This window comes from Nyctibius grandis, chromosome 3 (assembly GCF_013368605.1).
Source record: "Nyctibius grandis isolate bNycGra1 chromosome 3, bNycGra1.pri, whole genome shotgun sequence".
Taxonomy (NCBI): domain Eukaryota; kingdom Metazoa; phylum Chordata; class Aves; order Nyctibiiformes; family Nyctibiidae; genus Nyctibius; species Nyctibius grandis.
In genome coordinates, this window is record NC_090660.1 from 110,765,885 (window position 1) to 110,785,188 (window position 19,304).

At 41.8% G+C, this 19,304-nt stretch overlaps 1 protein-coding gene across 5 annotated transcripts in view; it reads right to left on the reverse strand.

The window, feature by feature from the left end:
• Positions 1-19,304, reverse strand: part of PTK2 (protein tyrosine kinase 2) — a 245,096-nt gene that overhangs the window by 145,022 nt on the left and 80,770 nt on the right. For all 5 annotated transcript variants that reach the window (XM_068396090.1, XM_068396091.1, XM_068396089.1 and 2 more), the window contains one exon: positions 281-507. In XM_068396090.1, coding sequence (XP_068252191.1) covers positions 281-475 — 195 coding nt within the window. In that variant the 5' untranslated portion in view covers positions 476-507. The remainder of the gene's footprint in view (positions 1-280; positions 508-19,304) is intronic.

A 19,304-nucleotide genomic window follows, 5' to 3' on the forward strand; every position in this document is an offset into this window, starting at 1 on the left:
TTCTAGATTACAAGTTTCTATTCTGCAAAAACGGGAAGAGTTCTCATTTCTTTAAGATAATCCACAATCACACATCAGGGTTTTTTTGTTCTCAAGGAAAGCTGGTACCACTTTATGCTTTTTCTGAAGTTACTCACAATACCCAACAGGCAAAGATTCTTTTAAAATAAACTGCAAAACTTCTGTGTTGGTTTGCTTGCAGACTTTTACCTCCCATTTTTTGAGCGTAAAGTTAACACTTAACCTAAAGATGACATAAGAATGTTAAAAACAGACTTACTCGGACATCGGTAGCATCTCCATGCCGGATAATGCTGGCCCACGTTGTCGGTTCACTGCTATTTTCAAAGTAGTGAAAAACCTTTAAGACTCGTTCCATGGCCCCTGGGGAACGCTCCATCCCCGTACTGAGGTGCGTCTTTGCACTTGAACTTGGTGTATGATTCAAGTTTGGATCAAGGTAAGCTGCTGCCATGGTTTTGCTAGATGCTAGGTATCTGTCATATTCTAGGAAAGGGAAAGAAAAAATAAATTAATTTTAGTTATACCTGAATCTTACACTGATTCATACAAAGCATTTACCAGAAATCCATAAAGACTCGTTTTTAAAGGACATTTAGTTGCCTTTTTTGAGTCCCCTCCTAAAACAGTTATACATCTACAAACATAAAAACCTACCCGGATTACTACCAGAGAAACTGCAAGCCCCTTGGAGCAAGTGATCTGAATTTGAACACCACAATCATTAACAGAAGTGGCATCTTCAGCAAGATTTCTTCCTTTAGTTTCTCAGTGACTTAACCCAGGTCCCTGTCAAAGCCTTCACGACCAAATAGCACCTTGCAGTTTTAACAGGGGTTCCCATCCTTAAAATCTCCCAAGTCTGGCCTTGCAACAAGCCTCTAAATATCAGCATAAGGAAACCTTGAGAGGCCAGTCACCGAACTGGAGGGTGTCCACTAAGGAGCCGCACACCAACACCAGGCTCTCCTGTTTAAGGCTAAGGCATTGTCACATCACTGTTTTCTTCTGCTATTTTGGGAACCAGTGTGACTCAAACCCATCCAGAGCTAAATTTGTTATTCACTGAGGAACCATTAAGAACACCACGCTCCCTCCTCTCATCAACTACTAAGTAAGTGGCTAAGTTTTATCACCGACTAGCCCAGTTTCCAAGTGATTTCCAAGTCTGGCGGCAAAAGGCACGGACCATGGTATGAGTCTGTATCCCAAAGAAAAAAACTGCCTCTTGGCTACTGCTGCAAATTAGTCAGCCACAAGCAGATGGTGGCTGAGAAATCAATGCAGTACAAGAGAAAAAGAGCAAACAATACCTCCTCCCTCGCCTGACACAGTCTCGAGCATCATTCCAGTCTGCTGGCTGGAAAGAGTAAAGAACTGCAGGGCTTTGCTCCAGGGCTTGGACAAGTGCACTGAGCTTTCTGTACCTCCTCCTCACAGCGAGCAGCCAGTGGGGAGGCAGCTTTGGAAATCTGGAGATGTTAAAAATAAACTTGATCTTTTTGGCATAGTATTCTGAACGCCTTTCTGGTAGTAAAGCTGGCCTGTGAAGCAGGGCTGGAGGAGAGTGAAACTGCTTCAGTGCTGCTACTGAACGCCTGAGCCTTAGTTTGCTTCACTGCGAGGCAGAAGAGACACCCACGCTTCCAGCTGAGCTCCCGTAACACCTGGCTGCCCCTCAACAGAGCTTCAGCCACCAACCTGCCACCTGCCATGGTGCTCTGCTGGCTTCCCTGGCAACCAGCTCAGGAAACTATCAGAGGAATAAAACAAAAAAAAGTCATTTGGTTTTTAGGGTTGGCTTAGTTTTATACCACAGCTGCCTGAAGTAGCTCACCACAGACGTTAGACAAGCGCAGAGGAAGAGAAGCAGAAGCAGCCCATGGTCAAGGCAAGAGGTGAGACCATCTCCCCTCCAGCTAGCCATTACACCAGGTCACCAGTAATGTCAAACCACACCATGAGCTCAGCTAACAGGAATCCAGGAATCAAGGCTTGAAATCTTCAGACTGTAGATAACATCATTTGCTAGAGGCTAAAACAGGACTTGAAGCCTAACACAAGGATCTTGAGCTTCTACCTAATTCAGACCCACAAGATAAAGGGGAAACAAACAGCCCATCTGAGCAGCATGTCTTTACCTCTTGAATAAAAGGTTGAATTGCATTCACCCAACAGAACTGCAACAACTTAAAACTGCAGGACTGGGTCAGACAAAAGGCTCTCATGTCCCGCCCTCAGGGAAGATGGTAAGGGCAAGCCAAAGAGACCTCTCCCAAACATTCCTCAGTACCTTCCTGCCAAGCCCTAGCTTAGTTTCTTATCCCTGTTGCCTCTGTCTGAAAACTCAAGAAGCCATTATAGCTTTTGGACCTCGTTTTATTGTTCTCTTTTTTGGCAATCAATACAAATGTATCAAGCCAACCTTACGCCCACGCTAAAACCTTTCCTCCTATCCACCCTACACCAGCAGATACAGATCCCAAACAGCCGGGAATTCCTTGGCAACGCTTGACTTATCCTCACCAAAGGAACCTGGCGAGCTGTTTTCATATAGACCTTGACTTGAAAGCTGAAGCAGGTATAAAAATCACCTCTATGGCAGACTAATACCAAGAGGACAGGTCTGCACGCGCTCCTGCCTGCAGGGCTCCTCTCCTGTAAGGTTAAAATAGCCATCACGAAACCCCAAATGTCCGCAGGCCAGGGTGGGGAGTTTCACCAGGACAAACTCATGCAGACAAAGCTCTTCAATAGCGTAACTGCTAGGAATGAAATGACAGTTTTCAGGCTCCGACGTGGGCCACTTCTGCATTGTGTTCTACCTCCTTCAGAGCACCCTACCCTACTTCAAAGTCACCAGTAAAAACGCTGAGCTTTATTTCAAGCTTACGTACCCAAATGGCAGGAAAATCTGCTATGAACCAAAGCGAGAGGAGTAATTTTTTTAGTAAAGGAGAACTAAAAGAAAGCCTGCTTTAATATTAATTAGCCATATTCCATCCACTTAACATACACATTCATCAGGTTTTATTTGGCAGAAAAAGAACTGGGAAAAAACCTACAGGAAAATACTGAAATAAGCATTGAGAAGATGCCTGACCACAGACAACATCCCCTAGGAGCAGCAAACAGAAAAGCGATGGAAGACATCAGTTTCTACATACAGAAGTGCTCTTAGGAGGCATCATTTCAACAGACAGACAAAACACTATTATAATTTTTTTCATGTTCTTCACATTGAGGGGAAAAGGTGGAATCAAACATCAGACTGACATACTGGGTACAGGGTGTTGTCAGTTTTCACAAGGTTTTACGGGACAGAGGTTTTTAAAGGTAAAACCACCTCCTATGCAAAATTAGAAAAACAGTTTTCCTTCAGAATTTGATCATTGTTGGGTTCCTTACAACTTCTTTACAAAATCCCAGTGTGTACTTTATGGGGTACCAAAAGAGCACTAAATTTGATAGCTCAAGGTACACAAACACATGCCATGTCTCTGGTTATGAACCTATTAACATTCCCATTAAAACCAGCCCCTAGGTTTGAGTTTGTAACGTGACTGTAAAACCCTGTCCCAGGCCAAACCTTTGTAAACCATAGCTGGTCTCCATGCAGGGGTGGTTAAACAATTTTACAAGATCTGCTTGGTTGTTTTACAATACAAAGAAAACTCAGATTACAAGACCAGGAGGCTTAGTTGGGCTTGTCTAAATTCAAACCAGAGTGGTTTGTAACCCTGCCATTACAGATCTCAGTTTAAAAGATCAGCTTTAGTCCTCTTGGTATTAAACAGACAAGTAGCACACTATTACAGAGCAGAAACAAGCTACAGTCAACTAAAAGAAGGTAGATTTAGATTAGATATAAGGAAGAAATTTTGTACAATGAGGGTGGTGAGACACTGGAACAGGTTGCACCTGTGGATGCCCCATCACTGGAAGTATTCAAGGTAGGACAGGGCAACCTGATCAACCTGATCTAGTGACAGATCATAGAATCGATTTGGTTGGAAAGGACCTTTAAGATCATTGAGTCCAACTATTAACCCAGCACTGCCAACTCCACCGCTAAACCATGCCCCTAAGCACCACATCTACACGTCTTTTAAATACCTCCAGGGATGGTGGCTCCACCACTTCCCTGGGCAGCCTGTTCCAATGCTTGACAACCCTTTCAGTGAAGAAATTGTTCCTGATATCCAATCTAAACCTCCCCTGGCACAACTTGAGGTTGTTTCCTCTTGTCCTATCGCTTGTTACTTGGGAGAAGAGACCAACACCCACCTTGCTACAATCTCCTTTGATAGTTTTGGAGAGCAGTAAGGTCTCCCTGAGCCTTCTTTTCTCCAGATTAAAAAACCCCAGGTCCCTCGCTGCTCCTCATAAGATGTCCCTGCCCATGGCAGGGGGGTTAGACCAGATGATCTTGAAAGGTCCCTCCCAACCCAAACCATTGTATGAATTTACACTGTGTATGGAGACCTAATTCTGCTGTATTGTATTGGATACTGTGGTGAAAAAAAGAGCTGGGGCACATCCAGACTGAGGGTCTAAAATCAAGCGTGGTCAAACTTGTTTGCATGCGAAGCTGTGTGCCAGATATCCCTTTGAGCTTCCAAGAGTAAAGACTATTGTTCTCTCAAGGGTGGCACTTTAGAAAAAACACCCGTTTTTCTCAGTGCTGTAAAGACTGATTCCAAGTTTCAGAGGAGGAGTGAAGCAAACCAGTCCTGGCCTGGTTCTGCTAAGATGCTGCAGTTGTTACCAGACTATGATGCGTGTTATTGTTCAGATTATTTGCTCTATTGTGGCAGGATACCTGAGTTTTAGGAAAGTGTATGCAAGACAGTTAATCAAGATTAAAGGATCAAGCTTTTCAGAAAAAAAAAACAAAACAAACCAACACCAACAAAACCAAACCAACACCACTGCACTTCACGGCTTCTCAAATCAATTACAGGAAAGCACTGTTTACCTTTTTTGTGATCCTTTCTTTTTTTATACAGTTTGGTTCTCAATAACTTCAATTAACCAACCAATCAATCAATCAGGTTGGAAGAGACCTCTGGGATCATCGAGTCCAACCATTGCCCTGACACCACCATGGCAACTAGACCATGGCACTAAGTGCCATGTCCACTCTTTTTTTAAACACATCCAGAGATGGTGACTCCACCACCTCCCTGGGCAGCCCATTCCAATGTCTAATGACCCTTTCTGAGAAGAAATTCTTCCTAATGTCCAACCTGAACCTCCCCTGGCGAAGCTTGAGGCTGTGTCCTCTTGTCCTATCACTAGTTGCCCAGGAGAAGAGGCCAACTCCCACTTCACTACAACCTCCCTTCAGGTAGTTGTAGACTGCAATAAGGTCACCTCTGAGCCTCCTCTTCTCCAGGCTAAACAACCCCAGCTCCCTCAGCTGTTCCTCGTAGGTCAGACCCTCCAGACCCTTCACCAGCTTGGTCGCCCTCCTCTGGACTCGCTCCAACACCTCAACATCTTTCTTGAAGTGTGGGGTTCAGAACTGGACAGTTTCATTTTCATTACTTAGGTACCAGTTACACTAGGAAAGTATAATAAAAGTTGGTTTATTTTCTGAAACAACACAAAACGATGAGATAACTAATTCTAGAGTCATTTGCTGCACGACGTGTCTCCTGCTGACACATCCTATGAGCACTCCATATTCCACATATTTGCTAACCACGTCAAGAACAAAGTCAGTATCACGACTTCCAGTAGCACAATCAAAATTCAAAGTCACGTTTCACTCCCAGTTCCAAGTACTCAGAATCTAAATCATTTCCACTAATGAGACAGTCAAAAATCATAAAAAATATTTAAATCAATTAACTACAAATTGATTAATAAACTGATAGAAAAGTTAAAGTAGTCTCATAAGGGAAATCGTTTCAATGCCAATAATGTCTTCAACATTAGCAGTTTGATAATACATTAAAAAATAATTAAAAAATAAACAAAACTGTTCCTCACACTAGCATTGGCAGATGGCCAACACCACAGCATTAACAAGTTCACATTACAAGGAACTGAGCTGTAATTATTCACACTGCGTCTTCATGTCTTTTGTAGACATCATGAAATTTTATAACGTTACTCAACCTCCGTATTCTGACCCCCATCTCAGGCTTGAAAGCATCAACATGTAGGAGCTAAAGCCCCTTCCAGGTTGTGTTTCTGCAAAATAACTTGGTCCATCTCAATTCAAACCTATAAAAACCTTAAGAATCTATAAAATCTATCTAAAATTACAAGAATCTGAAAAAACACAATAAAAATTCAGAGTTCATTTCTTTCTCTGGTCCTGGTGTAATAATTCTACAAGATTTAATATACTTTAAATATTGAAGTTATTAAAAGAAATAAAAGCCTTTAAGTTACTTGCATCCTCGATAAACAATGCTGCTTTACCAGACTGACAGGCTGGAAAGCAGCTTTGCAGAGAAGAACCTCAAGGTCTTGGTGGACAACAAGCCAACCATGAGCCAGCAACGTGCCCTTGCAGCAAAGGTGGCCACCAGCTTCCTGGGCTGTGTCAGGCAGAGCATAGCCAGAAGGTTGAGGGAGGTGATCCTTCCCTTTACTCAGCACTGGTGAGGGGCATCAGGAGTGCTGGACTCCCTGGTACAAGAGAGACATGGATGTACGGGATAGAGTCCAATGAAAGAAAATTCAAGGACTTGAGCATCTGTCATACAAGGAGAGGCTGAGAGAGCTGGGACGGTTTGGCCTGGAGAAGGGAAGGCTTGGGGGAATCTTAATGAAGTGTATAAATATCTGTTGGGGAGGAGTAAAGACGGAGCCAGACTCTTCCCAGTGATGCCCAGTGAGGACACAAGGCGATGGGCATAAAGTGACAAACAGGAATTCCCATTTAAACAGAAGAGAAAGTTTTTGCACTACACGGATGGGTGAACACTGCAACACGTTACTCCACAACAGAGAGGTTGTGGAGTCTCCATCCATGGAAGTATTCAAAACACAACTGGACATGGCCCTGAACAACCTGCTCCAGCTGACCCTGCTCTGAGCAGGGGGGTTGGACCAAACTATCTCCACAGGTCCTTTCCAACCTCAGCGATTTTGTGATTTGGCAATTAAGATTAAATTAAGAATTCATTCCACACTCTAAATTCCTTAGAATTATCCATAACACATCTCCCATCAGACAGTAAACATCTCATGAATTTCAAGCTCAATCCCATTTTCACAGCTTGGATTAAATCCTGCTGCAGCTCACCTTGCAAAATTAACTTGACTATCTCAACCTCACAGAAAGTAAGGATGTTAAGTACAATTTTAACTATGTCCTCCATGACAAAGCTTGTATTTTCAGGAGTCTCTGTTAAGAGTCAGCACATTGCTGACTTTTGGTATGACATCTCCTGAGATTATATATATATATATATATATAAAGAATATATATATCATGAGATCTTGTCCCAGCGCTTGCTGTTGGACATAAAGCGCATGACCCCAAAAATCCTTCTTAGTAGCACTTAAAAGACATGTTTCTTCTAAGAAAACACCCATAGGGTATTCAACTACGTGCTGATGGTTACGTGGTATGGCTGCAGGCTTGGAGTACCAGTTATGGCATTAGTCCCATTCCCAGACGATCAGACAAAATGGAAAGGTAGAAAAAGCAAAGTGGCCAAAGCAGCACCCCCAGAACACGTACATGCCGCAGGAAAGCGGCAGCAAGCGTGCTAGGGGTGCGGCAAGGCTTTTTGCATTTACCTGCTGTTAACATCTTGTTACACATTTAAGGATGCAGATTTAAGGACGAAACTTTAAGAAAACCGTTAGGTTTGTGATTTCAAATTAAGGGCAAACACAGAAAGAGAGGAGGAAGGGTATTTTTTCCTATTATCATCACTTTCGCCTTGAGAAACAGTCAGTAATTTCAGCTATTTCCGTAACTCACACTGGAAAGTCCCTGTTTGTTTCCTATTCAGTTTATTTTTCTTGTTCTCTTTCTTTCAGCTAATGCTGATGTTCAAAAGCAAAAGAAAAAAAGCAGTAATCCTCTGTTCCACCTTGGACACCTTTCAGCTATATTCACTCTTCTCAGTAATATTTGCTATGACTACATCCAAGAATGCATTTATTTCTCCTGCTCCCTCCTCTCTGATCCCCTCCTGGTCACTGCTCTCTCCCCTCTCCTCCAGACATGTATGTATTTTTAAGTACATTAATTGCAGTCAAAAGCATTTATGAAGGCCCCCTAGGTCAAAGTATAAAGCAGCCTGGCCACTCACATTAAAACAATTTAAAAAATGAGTTGCTAGTATCTCTTTTGACACACCAAATATTTCACTATATTGATATGGAATGGAAGAATAGCCTGGTACTGGCAATTCCTCTCAACACTTTCTTTTTTTTTTCCCCGGACAATATTGCCTTAACAGTTACTAACTCTATGTCTCAACACACTTCAAAGCTGAAATGTACAGTTTTTCTTTCTTTGCAGAGTTAAGTATTTTAGAAATACACTAAAAATCAACATGAAAAGATAACACAGACCAAAGTCAAAACAATCTTAGCAATGCAAGTTGCCAACATGGGAAAATCTGTTTTCATTATATTCACGTTTTAGGAGATTAAACATTCAGGCAAGCATGAAGGAGGAATTTGGAGAAAGTGTGATCTACAGGACCCATATGAAGCAAAGCAATAGGGTGCTTTGAGCGACTTGATCTAGTTGAAGACATCCCTGCTCATTGCAGGAGAGTTGGGACTAGATGATCTTTAGAGATCCCTTCCAGCCCAAACCATTCTATGATTCTATGACAACCTTCTGCCCGCTAAACAGAATGCAAGCATATCTCAGCAAAAAATCCATCAATAAATATACATATTGCCTAAACTAACTGAAACAAGGAGGCCATCCAGAGGGACCTTGACAGGCTTGAGAGCTGGGCTTGTGGGAACCGCATGGAGTTCAACAAGGCCAAGTGCAGGGTCCTGCATGTGGGTCGGGGCAATCGCAAGCACAAATACAGGCTGGGCAGAGAATGGATTGAGAGCAGCCCTGAGGAGAAGGACTTGGGGGTGACGGTCGACGAGGAGCTCAGCATGAGCCAGCAATGTGCACTTGCAGCCCAGAAGGCCAACCGTATCCTGGGCTGCATCACCAGCAGTGTGGCCAGCAGGTCGAGGGAGGGCATTCTGCCCTCTACTCTGCTCTCATGAGACCCCACCTGCAGTGCTGTGTCCAGCTCTGGGGCCCCCAACATAAGAAGGACATGGAGCTGTTGGAGCAAGTCCAGAAGAGGCCACAAAGATGATCAGGGGGCTGGAGCACCTCTGCTATGAAGAGAGGCTGAGAGAGTTGGGGCTGTTCAGCCTGGAGAAGAGAAGGCTCTGGGGAGACCTTCTAGCAGCCTTCCAGTACCTGAAGGGGCTACAGGAAAGTGGCAGAGGGACTTTTTACAAGGACATGTAGGGACAGGATGAGGGGTAATGGTTTTAAACTGAAAGAGGGTAGATTTAGATTAGATATTAGGAAGAAATTCTTTGCTGTGAGGGTAGTGAGGCACTGGCGCAGGTTGCCCAGAGAAGCTGTGGCTGCCCCCTCCCTGGCAGAGTTCAAGGCCAGGTTGGACGAGGCTTTGAGCAACCTGGTCTAGTGGAAGGTGTCCCTGCCTGTGGCAGGGGGCTTGGAACTGGATGATCTTTAAGGTCCCTTCCAACCCAAACCATTCTATGATTCTATATTCCATGTACAGCTGCTACTGATACAGGCTGTTTTAAGGATGTGGAAGTCACTTCTTTTAAGGGCTACAGAAGCAGTAGCCTTTTACTCTGGTAGCACTGCACCTTGGGATGAGAAGATAGAGAAAAGTTTCAAAGAGTACTGACAACTGGCTGAACTATTTGTACTGTCAAGCAGCAATTCAAATTTACCAAGATGTCTTGCACTCCATCCATCGTGAGACATTCAAAACGGTATCCGTCCTTCTCGCTAAGAATCCCACAGGACTAAGTCCTGACATACCTTGAACACTCAGTTTAACCCAATTTTATTGTAACATTGCATAATCTGTGCTACCAGCAACTCCCTTTGGAGTCGGCACCAATTTCTATTTGTAATATTAAAAATGTAATAATGAGGAAACATCAGTTGTGCTGGGAATACAAGAAAAATCAATGTCTGTGTATGCCTTAATTAGAACAAGGTATCCAGCTAGATACTTGCTTAATTTTTCAACAGCACTCTGAATCTTCACTGTGGCCCCTTGGCACCACTGAAATCCAAGTAAACACTGCTCTCCCCTTACATCTTCTGTTGCTGATCTTTTGAATTTCTCTAGCAAGTTGTAGAGAGTTATCACAGAATCACAGAATGTTAGGGATTGGAAGGGACCTCGAAAGATCATCTAGTCCAATCCCCCTGCCGGAGCAGGATTGCCTAGACCGTATCACACAGGAACGCGTCCAGGCGGGTTTTGAATGTCTCCAGAGAAGGAGACTCCACAACCTCTCTGGGCAGCCTGTTCCAGTGTTCGGTCACCCTCACTGTAAAGAAGTTTTTCCTCATATTTATGTGGAACCTCCTGTGTTCCAGCTTGCACCCATTGCCCCTTGTCCTGTCAAGGGATGTCACTGAGAAGAGCCTGGCTCCATCCTCATGACACTTGCCCTTTACATATTTATAAACATTAATGAGGTCACCCCTCAGTCTCCTCTTCTCTAAGCTAAAGAGACCCAGCTCCCTCAGCCTCTCCTCATAAGGGAGATGTTCCACCCCCTTAATCATCTTCGTGGTTCTGCGCTGGACTCTCTCTAGCAGTTCCCTGACCTTCTTGAACTGAGGGGCCCAGAACTGGACACAATATTCCAGGTGTGGCCTCACCAGGGCAGAGTAGAGGGGGAGGAGAACCTCTCTTGACCTGCTAACCACACCCCTTCCAATACACCCCAGGATGCCATTGGCCTTTCTTGGCCACAAAGGCACATTGCTTATTATTATTATTATTGCTTATTATTATAGTGGTGCATTTTTCTTAAAAAAGGCACCACAGAAGTGAGCAAGTAAGAATTTGTATTTTTAAAATAAAGGTTAAAATGAAGGTTATCTATTTCGAAGTTGCACTACTGGTTGGCAGCAGCCCTACCTATGAACATCAAAACAATAGAGTGAAGTAAGCCATGTGAATTCAAGTAATCTTTTTTTAATGCTACTTACTGCTATATTGCTCTGTGGAGGCCCTACATAGCACAAGGTCGTCTTCTAAACAGGTTTAGAAGAGATAAATAGAAACAGTGAGTGTTTACTGTCTTTCTAGAATACTAAAAGCCAAAAGTAAGTTAGAATTAGTGATAAAGTAAGTGTGCTCCTCAGAAATTAAGAACTAGAAATGCCTGAACTAGAGGCAGTTATGGAAAGTAACGTATTCATGGCTATGCACTATCACAGCTTAACACATTTGGGTCTGGCTGCCTTTGACTTTAAACCTGTCTTTCCTAGTTTTACTTTACTGAATGATTGTATCATCCCAGCCCTGTATTTCAAAACATTCAACTTTATAGGCTTTTAATTTTTGATCCCCTTTAATACAATTTTAACTGCGTTTGTGTTAGCCTTGTTTCTCATGAAAACCAGAAGCACACACCAGATAAAAGGCATTTCAGTGCTCCAGAGGAACAGAGCATGACAACAGCCACGTTGTTGTGTTCCATGACAATGGCCTATTACAGAAATCGATGACCTGTAAAAAGTTTTACTTAAGCCTACTCTGGCTCAAGTGTTTTCCAAAGCCAGTAATTACAGCCTCTGATATATAGGTAGAAATGAAGAACAAAGTAATTCTTATTCAAGTTACTGAATGGAAGTTCAGTGTAGGCTCACCATAATAACCCTCCCTCTAATTACAAGCTTTTTGAGATGATGCTTCTGTTTATAGACACACATACAAGGAAAAAATAAATATCAGTGACTTCCATAGTTGCAGTTGTTGGAACTGGGCATGTACCACGTGTCTCCTTGCATCCTCACATGATTCTAAGAGCAGTGTAAGTTGTGATGTTCCCTTGGATCCCTGTAGGAATCAAAGCTCTTGGCTCCTCAAGAGCTCAAGGCTCTATGCTGTGTTACAGGACCTAAACAGCAGCCACATCATTCTTCAGCTAGGCATTCGTTTCTCCTAAAGTCTCCATCTACTGCACCCAAAGACAGAAGGGCAAGCAGAATTAGCTTAGTTAGTCAAATAACAGAAGCAAACCTTCTCAAATTTGGCTTTTGATTTAACAGTCAAGTCAAAGGCATAATGCCTGATAAGAAATCAGTTGGTGGCCTCCAGGATTCATGTAGACATGACCATGAAACAGGCACAAGTCCAAGTCTCTACTATGATGACTCATAAGTCTCCGTATTCTGGTGAAGTCAAGTTAAGAGCAGACAGATATACACTCTATGGTCCACTTCAAGATTTTTACTGTTAAAAAACCTCAACTTGATAAAGCCTTAAAAAAGGCAATTTAAAGCCCTTAATCCACTCAAAACTACATCAGGGCCCTCTCCAGACTTCTGGACTCAACACCAATGATTCCACATTGCTTTGTGGCAGAATAAGATTTATGGATTCTCTACCAGCACTTTCATCCCAGGTGGATCCTCTTAAAACGCTCTGTAGGTCTGAACTGACAATCAGGACCTCTGCCCTTTCACTCACTATCTCACTGCAGCTGGATTTCTCCCATGGAATAGTCCCTGTCTCCACGCTGTCCCCACAAAACCACAGACTTCTGTCCTGTGAACTGCACATCTACTGGGAAGGGCATTCACCATCTTTGTTCTTTTTAATACTGATGAAGTTTATGCTACTGACTCTTGTGGGTTTTTCCAGTGAATGCTCCACTAAGTCTTTCAATAGAACCATCAACACTGAAAAGCTCTGAAGACAGGTATCATCCAAGAAACACCTTTGGCCCTCACCAAAGATATTTTTCAGTCTTTTACTCCCAATCTACTAACACTGAACCTTCCTTGAGTTCAGATTAATTAGAGAAAAGAAGCATGTTTAATGTACTAGAGGTTCTGTGGGCCAACATCTGCATTACACTGAGAAATAAGGAATTCACAGTTTTAAGGGAAAGATGTCACTTAGAGAACTGGATAAGGATAAAAAGTGGGATCAGAATGGGGGTTTCCTCAACATGCAGAAGAGAGACAACCGCTTACCAAACAACTGTTTTTAGAAAAAATATTTTAATTTTTTTCCTATAACCATGTCAGATCAGCTAAAGATTTAGCTTTGCATGAGGTACAAGCCACTAAAAGGTTAAGGCTTCTAAGTTGAAGACAGTAACAGCTGCAGCGAGACCATTCTATTTCCAACTGCATCGCTATTTCCTTAAGTTTTTAAACAGGGAAAAAAAAAAGCCATTCTTAAACTAGGTATTAACCAGTTGAAACACATTTACTTTAGGGCTTCCTTCAACAAAGTTCTCTGAAAGAGAAACTCAGTACTTCAAAGGATAAGATATTGGGCTGTGGCAGGAAAATTAATTGGAAACTGGAAGAGCTGGGTTCAACCCCCTACAGCAAGACAAGTTTTGTTACAATTAAGCTTCATTGGTTTTGTCACTTCAAATTGTGGGAGAACTCATGCAAGAACACTCGATCACGGTCTGTGTGGCACAGTTTTCCTCTCCCCTCCACCCTCCCATGACAGGGGGCATCCTGGGTCAGAACTATGCCATGCTTTTCAATGCATGGGCAATAAATACAACACAGCCTCTGAGCTTCAGCCTTTTCCGTTAAAGCATCTGTTTGTGTTGTTTCATCTGGTCCATCTCATCTCACCTGAACAAATCCAGATATTTATTAGTTACTGACAGTTTTCAAATTTCAAACAAGCCGGAATGGGGTCAGAAGAATCAGGTAATTAAATTGCTGCACATTTTGAAAAAAAAAAATCAGTCTTCACGCATTCTTTGACAGCCCATCAGTCAGCTAATGAGCACAAACATAATGACAGATCTATCAGCACTCATTTAGGCCCAAAACCATCAGCGTGTGCTGTCCCTCATCACGCGAGGGTATCAAAGGACACATGGGATGAGTGGTTTAACATCTTCATGGTCAAGAAACTAGGGCAAACTTGAAGAAATCAAGTAAGCAGGTTTCACTACGTCCACAAGAATTTATTGACCTTTTTTATGATACGTTTGATCATGGGTAGGCATTAAAAAGACTCATAAAGATGAAAATGTTACTTTATAGTGCATTTTTATTCTATTCAGTTACTCCCTGGAAACAATAAAATCAATTTCCCACCACATCATAGTGATGAAATATGCAATTTGTGTACAACAATCTGACCATTTGCAGCAACAGCAGGTGGTAATGAATTAAGTTGGTGTTACACAAACAAGACACCTCTGTAAGCCCACAATACACACAGAGCCATCAATCCAGCCTTCCTTCAGTCCCTGTTAGAACACACAGAAATACTAACGTGGGGGCTACTTAACCTTGTGCAGTTTTTTAAATGCTGAGTTGTACTTGGCCTGAAAACACAATCTCTTACAAAAGGATCTGGTACTTCAAACACTTTTGCACATGAGCTTCAGGAAGCAAAGAGATTTTATATATTTGCAATCTGTGCTCTTAATACGTCTAAATTTATTTTAAAATAATTACTTCATTAGTAGCTACAGGAAAAATAAAAAATCTTTTTCAACAAGGAGTATGTGTACTTTAATATGAACTATAATACATACATTTCCACACAAAACCAGAAGCCTGTTGTGACAATACACCCTCCACACTACAAACAATTCATTTTTTCCCCTGCAGCAGTACTCCACAGGTCAGAGGCACCTACTGTCACTCAAACCCCCATGCAAACTGGTACAGTAGGCAGCTTTAGGAAAAATGACACAAAGGGATAAAATACTATTAAGTATTCCAACCGAAGGATACAGTATTTCATTGCACTATTAATTTTACTCTGAAATTGGGTCTCTGGGATCTTTGTAACTTGGAAGAGGTTCTCTCAGTGCTTACTAAAGGCAAGGGGTGGGTGACTAGTATCCTCAGCATCATACAACCCCTTGCCAGCAGAGAACTATGGATTAAGTTTGTTCTATTTTAATCCTAAGGTACAGCAGAGTAGAAAAGTCAATGAATTTCCACCACACCTTGAGTACTGTCCAGAAAGTCCACAGAAGTGCAGCTAAAATGATTAAGGGGGAGAGCAGCAGCCATGTGAGGGGAACCTAAAAAAGCTGAGACTCCAGCCAAGAACTTGATCAATACTTGCAAAATCCAAGATGAAGGATAAACTGAACCCTAAAAAAATCCCCTATTTCTTTTGGTCAAAGGATCTTTTCTAAACAGGAGGTAGTGGACAGCAGACTGTGGAGGCAGATGATAGCAGAAAATTCATAAATGTATGGACAAAAGGCACATGAGTGGATATTAAAAGACTCTAGAAGTCTCAATGCAGTGGATGCTGAAGACACACAAGGAGGATGGACTGTAGATAACAGCCACGCTGGCACGGTCTCCTGAAAGAGTCACAAACAGGAGATGCTGTCAAAGAGAGCGGACCACTGATCTGACACTTGTTTTTTACATTAGGAACATCCATAAAAGCTTATCCTTTTGCTTCTACTGTGGAAGCTGAAATATGACCCTTAGTGCTTCCAGAAAGTTCAGATGAAAATATAGATATACCACCTTTGCGAGCTTTCTCATGCCTTACACGTTTTGTAAGCTACATTTATCAAGTCATGATGATTTCCAGGCTTGGAAAAGACTGACATCAGGTCAAAAACCTAAAAGAAGTCAAATAACATTCTGACAATTTTTGTGCATAAAACAAACCAGAAAATTAAACAATTCTAAAAAAAAGCATATCTATGAATGCATCAGGAAAGTCTGCACTGTATATTCTGAACCTTATAAGGGTTCATATAATTATGTTTAAAAAAAAAAAAAAAACCAAATTAAAGATGACCTGTCACTCATGCAGTATTTTCAAAGGTTTTTTTAAAACTGACAAATATTTTGTTGCACACAGTTCAAGTTCTCACGTATGGTTTAAAGTTCAAATACCATTAAAGCAATTTAAGTCTGGTCTCTCAGATCTGCCTCTGTCAGACAACAGAACCGATATATGATTATTTCTGAAGAATATATTTATACAGAGGTTTGAGTTAATTTTTCAAAGGCAAGTAAGTTGTCACCACAGGCTGCTGAACCAACTTAATATAACCAGTTTGTCCTTCCTGCTGCCAAAGCTGCGGAGCTGGCTACCCCTTTTCTCCCTGCCAAGCATTTCCTCATCCACTCTTCCTGACTATGCAGCCCTTGCTTCCCTTCTGTGGCCTCCTGCTGCTTCTTGAACAGTTTTTGAGCTGCTTTTACTTATTAAGACAGAAGAAATCAATCCAGGCTTCTTTTTTTCTGGTTTTGGTGGGGGTTTGTTTTTGGTTTGTTTGGGTTTTTTTGAGGGGAGGTCCATTTCAATGTGGTGAAGTGGCTCAGAAAAGCTCTACAGCAGCTCTGGAGCCAGCACAAAGTAAACAGCAAAAGCACATGGCCAGTAGTAGGGAGGAGGTGGCTTCCCAATTTTGGCAGCTGCAAGCTGGTATGTCAGCTCACTGCCTCCTCTTGGACCACTCGAGGGGAGGGGGGGTGGTGGTGATGTACAAATTTAACGTACGATGGGAGATTGATGCACAAATTTTCCTCTGCACTCACAAAAGGTTGGAGAAATGAGTGAGTTTCGTATTGGTGAAATTGCTTTTTTCAGTACAGCTGCACAAACCATCTGCAGTCCAAATCTGACAGCTCTGAGTCTCCGATGCTAAACTATTACGTAGCCTTTACTGATTTTCAATACCTAGGCAAGTGTGGGGCTGGGGGGGTGGAGAGGAGAAGGAGGGAGGGCAGAGCACTGGTAGGGGAGGAAGAGGAATTCTTCCATTGTAATTATTAAAGGCAGCAAAAATAATTTGGTTTAAATACCAATATTAAAAATTCAAGTGTCATTTTCAAGTTCAACCTTATTTTTTTTCCCTCTTCCTTTAAAGCCATTTATCAACTATTAGTTGGTACCCAGATAAGTTTGACCAACTAAAAGGGAAGATTTGAAAAAGAGACCAAGAATCTTAAGAGTAACATATTGAAATGGCACAGAAACATATCCAGAAAATGTCAGGGTGAACAGAAGGGACAAACACGAAGACAGAATAGAGAGGAGCTGCTGAGTAAAACAAGTAACACCCTTGAGGCAGAGTGACTGAACTTTTATGGTGCTCAGCAGCAGATTCAAAAATGAGAGTCCAGCTTCCTGGGTGAAATCACGCTCACCTTCCAGTGCCCTGCCTGCCTCACCACGGAGGATCATGCTGATCTACAAAGCTCCTACGTACAACTCCTTAATAATAAACATGAGTGGTTCTTTATGTCACCAACAGACCTATGTCACCTCTACTCCTTACCCTGCATACAAAAAAAAAGAATGGAAACTGCAGATGAGTTGTTACATTTTAATCATGAAAAATAAAAGTTTTTACAGTAATGGCTTTGCTGAACTTAAAAGTTTTGTTTCTATAACAGACTTTAAAAAATTGTATATAATAGACTAAATGTAAGGCCTCAGACATACATTAATTGCTTATCATTAATTTCAAATTATTCTTGTATTTCCCGTCAGTGGAGCAACACAAGGAATTTATCTTGTAGTGAGCTCCCAGTTTGAAGTGTTTCTAAATTGGACAATCACAGCTGCTCTAGTATCCAGTGTACTCCTGAGATACATCTATCTTCTAAAAAAACACAAAAAAAATCAGTCTGATGCTATGCTTTGCAACATGCACTTTGATGGTATTACAAAATGTATGTGAAGGAAGAATAACAAGGTGTGGATAGTGTATTTGTGAAATACTGGACACATTGGCAAAAATGTATCAGAACTTTGTATCTCTAGAAACTTTTACTATTAAAAATTGAGGCATCTCTTGACTTTGGGTTCAGATCAGACAGTGCATGAGCTGAAGGCCTTGAAGGCACAGTCTGGAAGGAAAAAAAAATAGTCTAAGTACCTAGTTTACTCAAAACAATTACAATTTCCCTTTGTTTAGGAGCAGAGTGTTTACTAACAGATTAGACAGAAGTTCTGGTACTAGAGCAGGTTGTATCATTTGATACATTCTTACCAATTAAATTCTTAACGCCAATAATTTGGCAGAAGTTAATGAAATTCCTGGGGAACAGAACAGACAAGGAAGGCTTGTTTGTATCCGATACAAGGCAGCCAGTGATGAGCACCTCTAATTTGGACCAAAATCAACAAAGCATCCGACAGTTAACTGTCATGGCACCACCTACAGACCTTCAGCCAGGGATCAGAATTTAAGGAGGTGGCAGAAGCACATTATCTGTTAAAAGGAACTTTTTGGGCAGAAACCATTCGAACACATGACAGAACCAGTAACTCGGATGAAGTGTAAAGGAAAAAGGTTAATTTGAAATATGCCCAGTCAATGGCAGTACAAGCACACCTAAACTTGATTATTTCCCAATATTTTGTAAATGTCAAAGTATGGTTTCAAGATGCTCAGCATTTGCCTGAAACATGATTCCGTTACATTTTAGTCAGCTGCAAGGTACTTCCCTGAGCAAGTGAATTGAGTTTCATAGATAGCAGGGATTTAAAGAGGAAAAACTCATTTAAAATGCAGTTATATTCTTCTGTCAAATCCAACACCACTCAGAGGAACGATGGACACTGAAGAGATGCAACCAGCAAAGAGCAAAAAGCAGAGCTTGCCAGGCTTGGAGAACATTTGTGTTCCACCTGGTCAATGTGGAACTAGGATGTTACACCCCAGGCAGCCTTGGGGGACACTGTCCACACAGCTCTGCTACTGGGTTTGGGGAGATGTAGTGCCACCGTTCCTTCTACACAAATGGAAGATGTGAGACATTAAGAGTTAATAAGATTTGCTCCAAAGAAATAAGCTGCAAATTATTTTCCCACTCCAGAAGGAAATTAGTTTTCCCACTTTAAGGAGCGAATAGAAGAATACTTCGCTAATACAAAGAGGAGTACAGAGCACCATATTTGATGAGACTTTGTGCTTTACTTTATCCCTTCAGCTAAAATAAAATAAAAAAAACCTACACAACCCCTCTTAAACAAACACCCCCAAGCCACCACCTTTCACTTACTGCAATGCTACGCATTTACAGTTTCAAGAAAGAGCAAATTCTGATTCATTAATGTGCAACACTAATT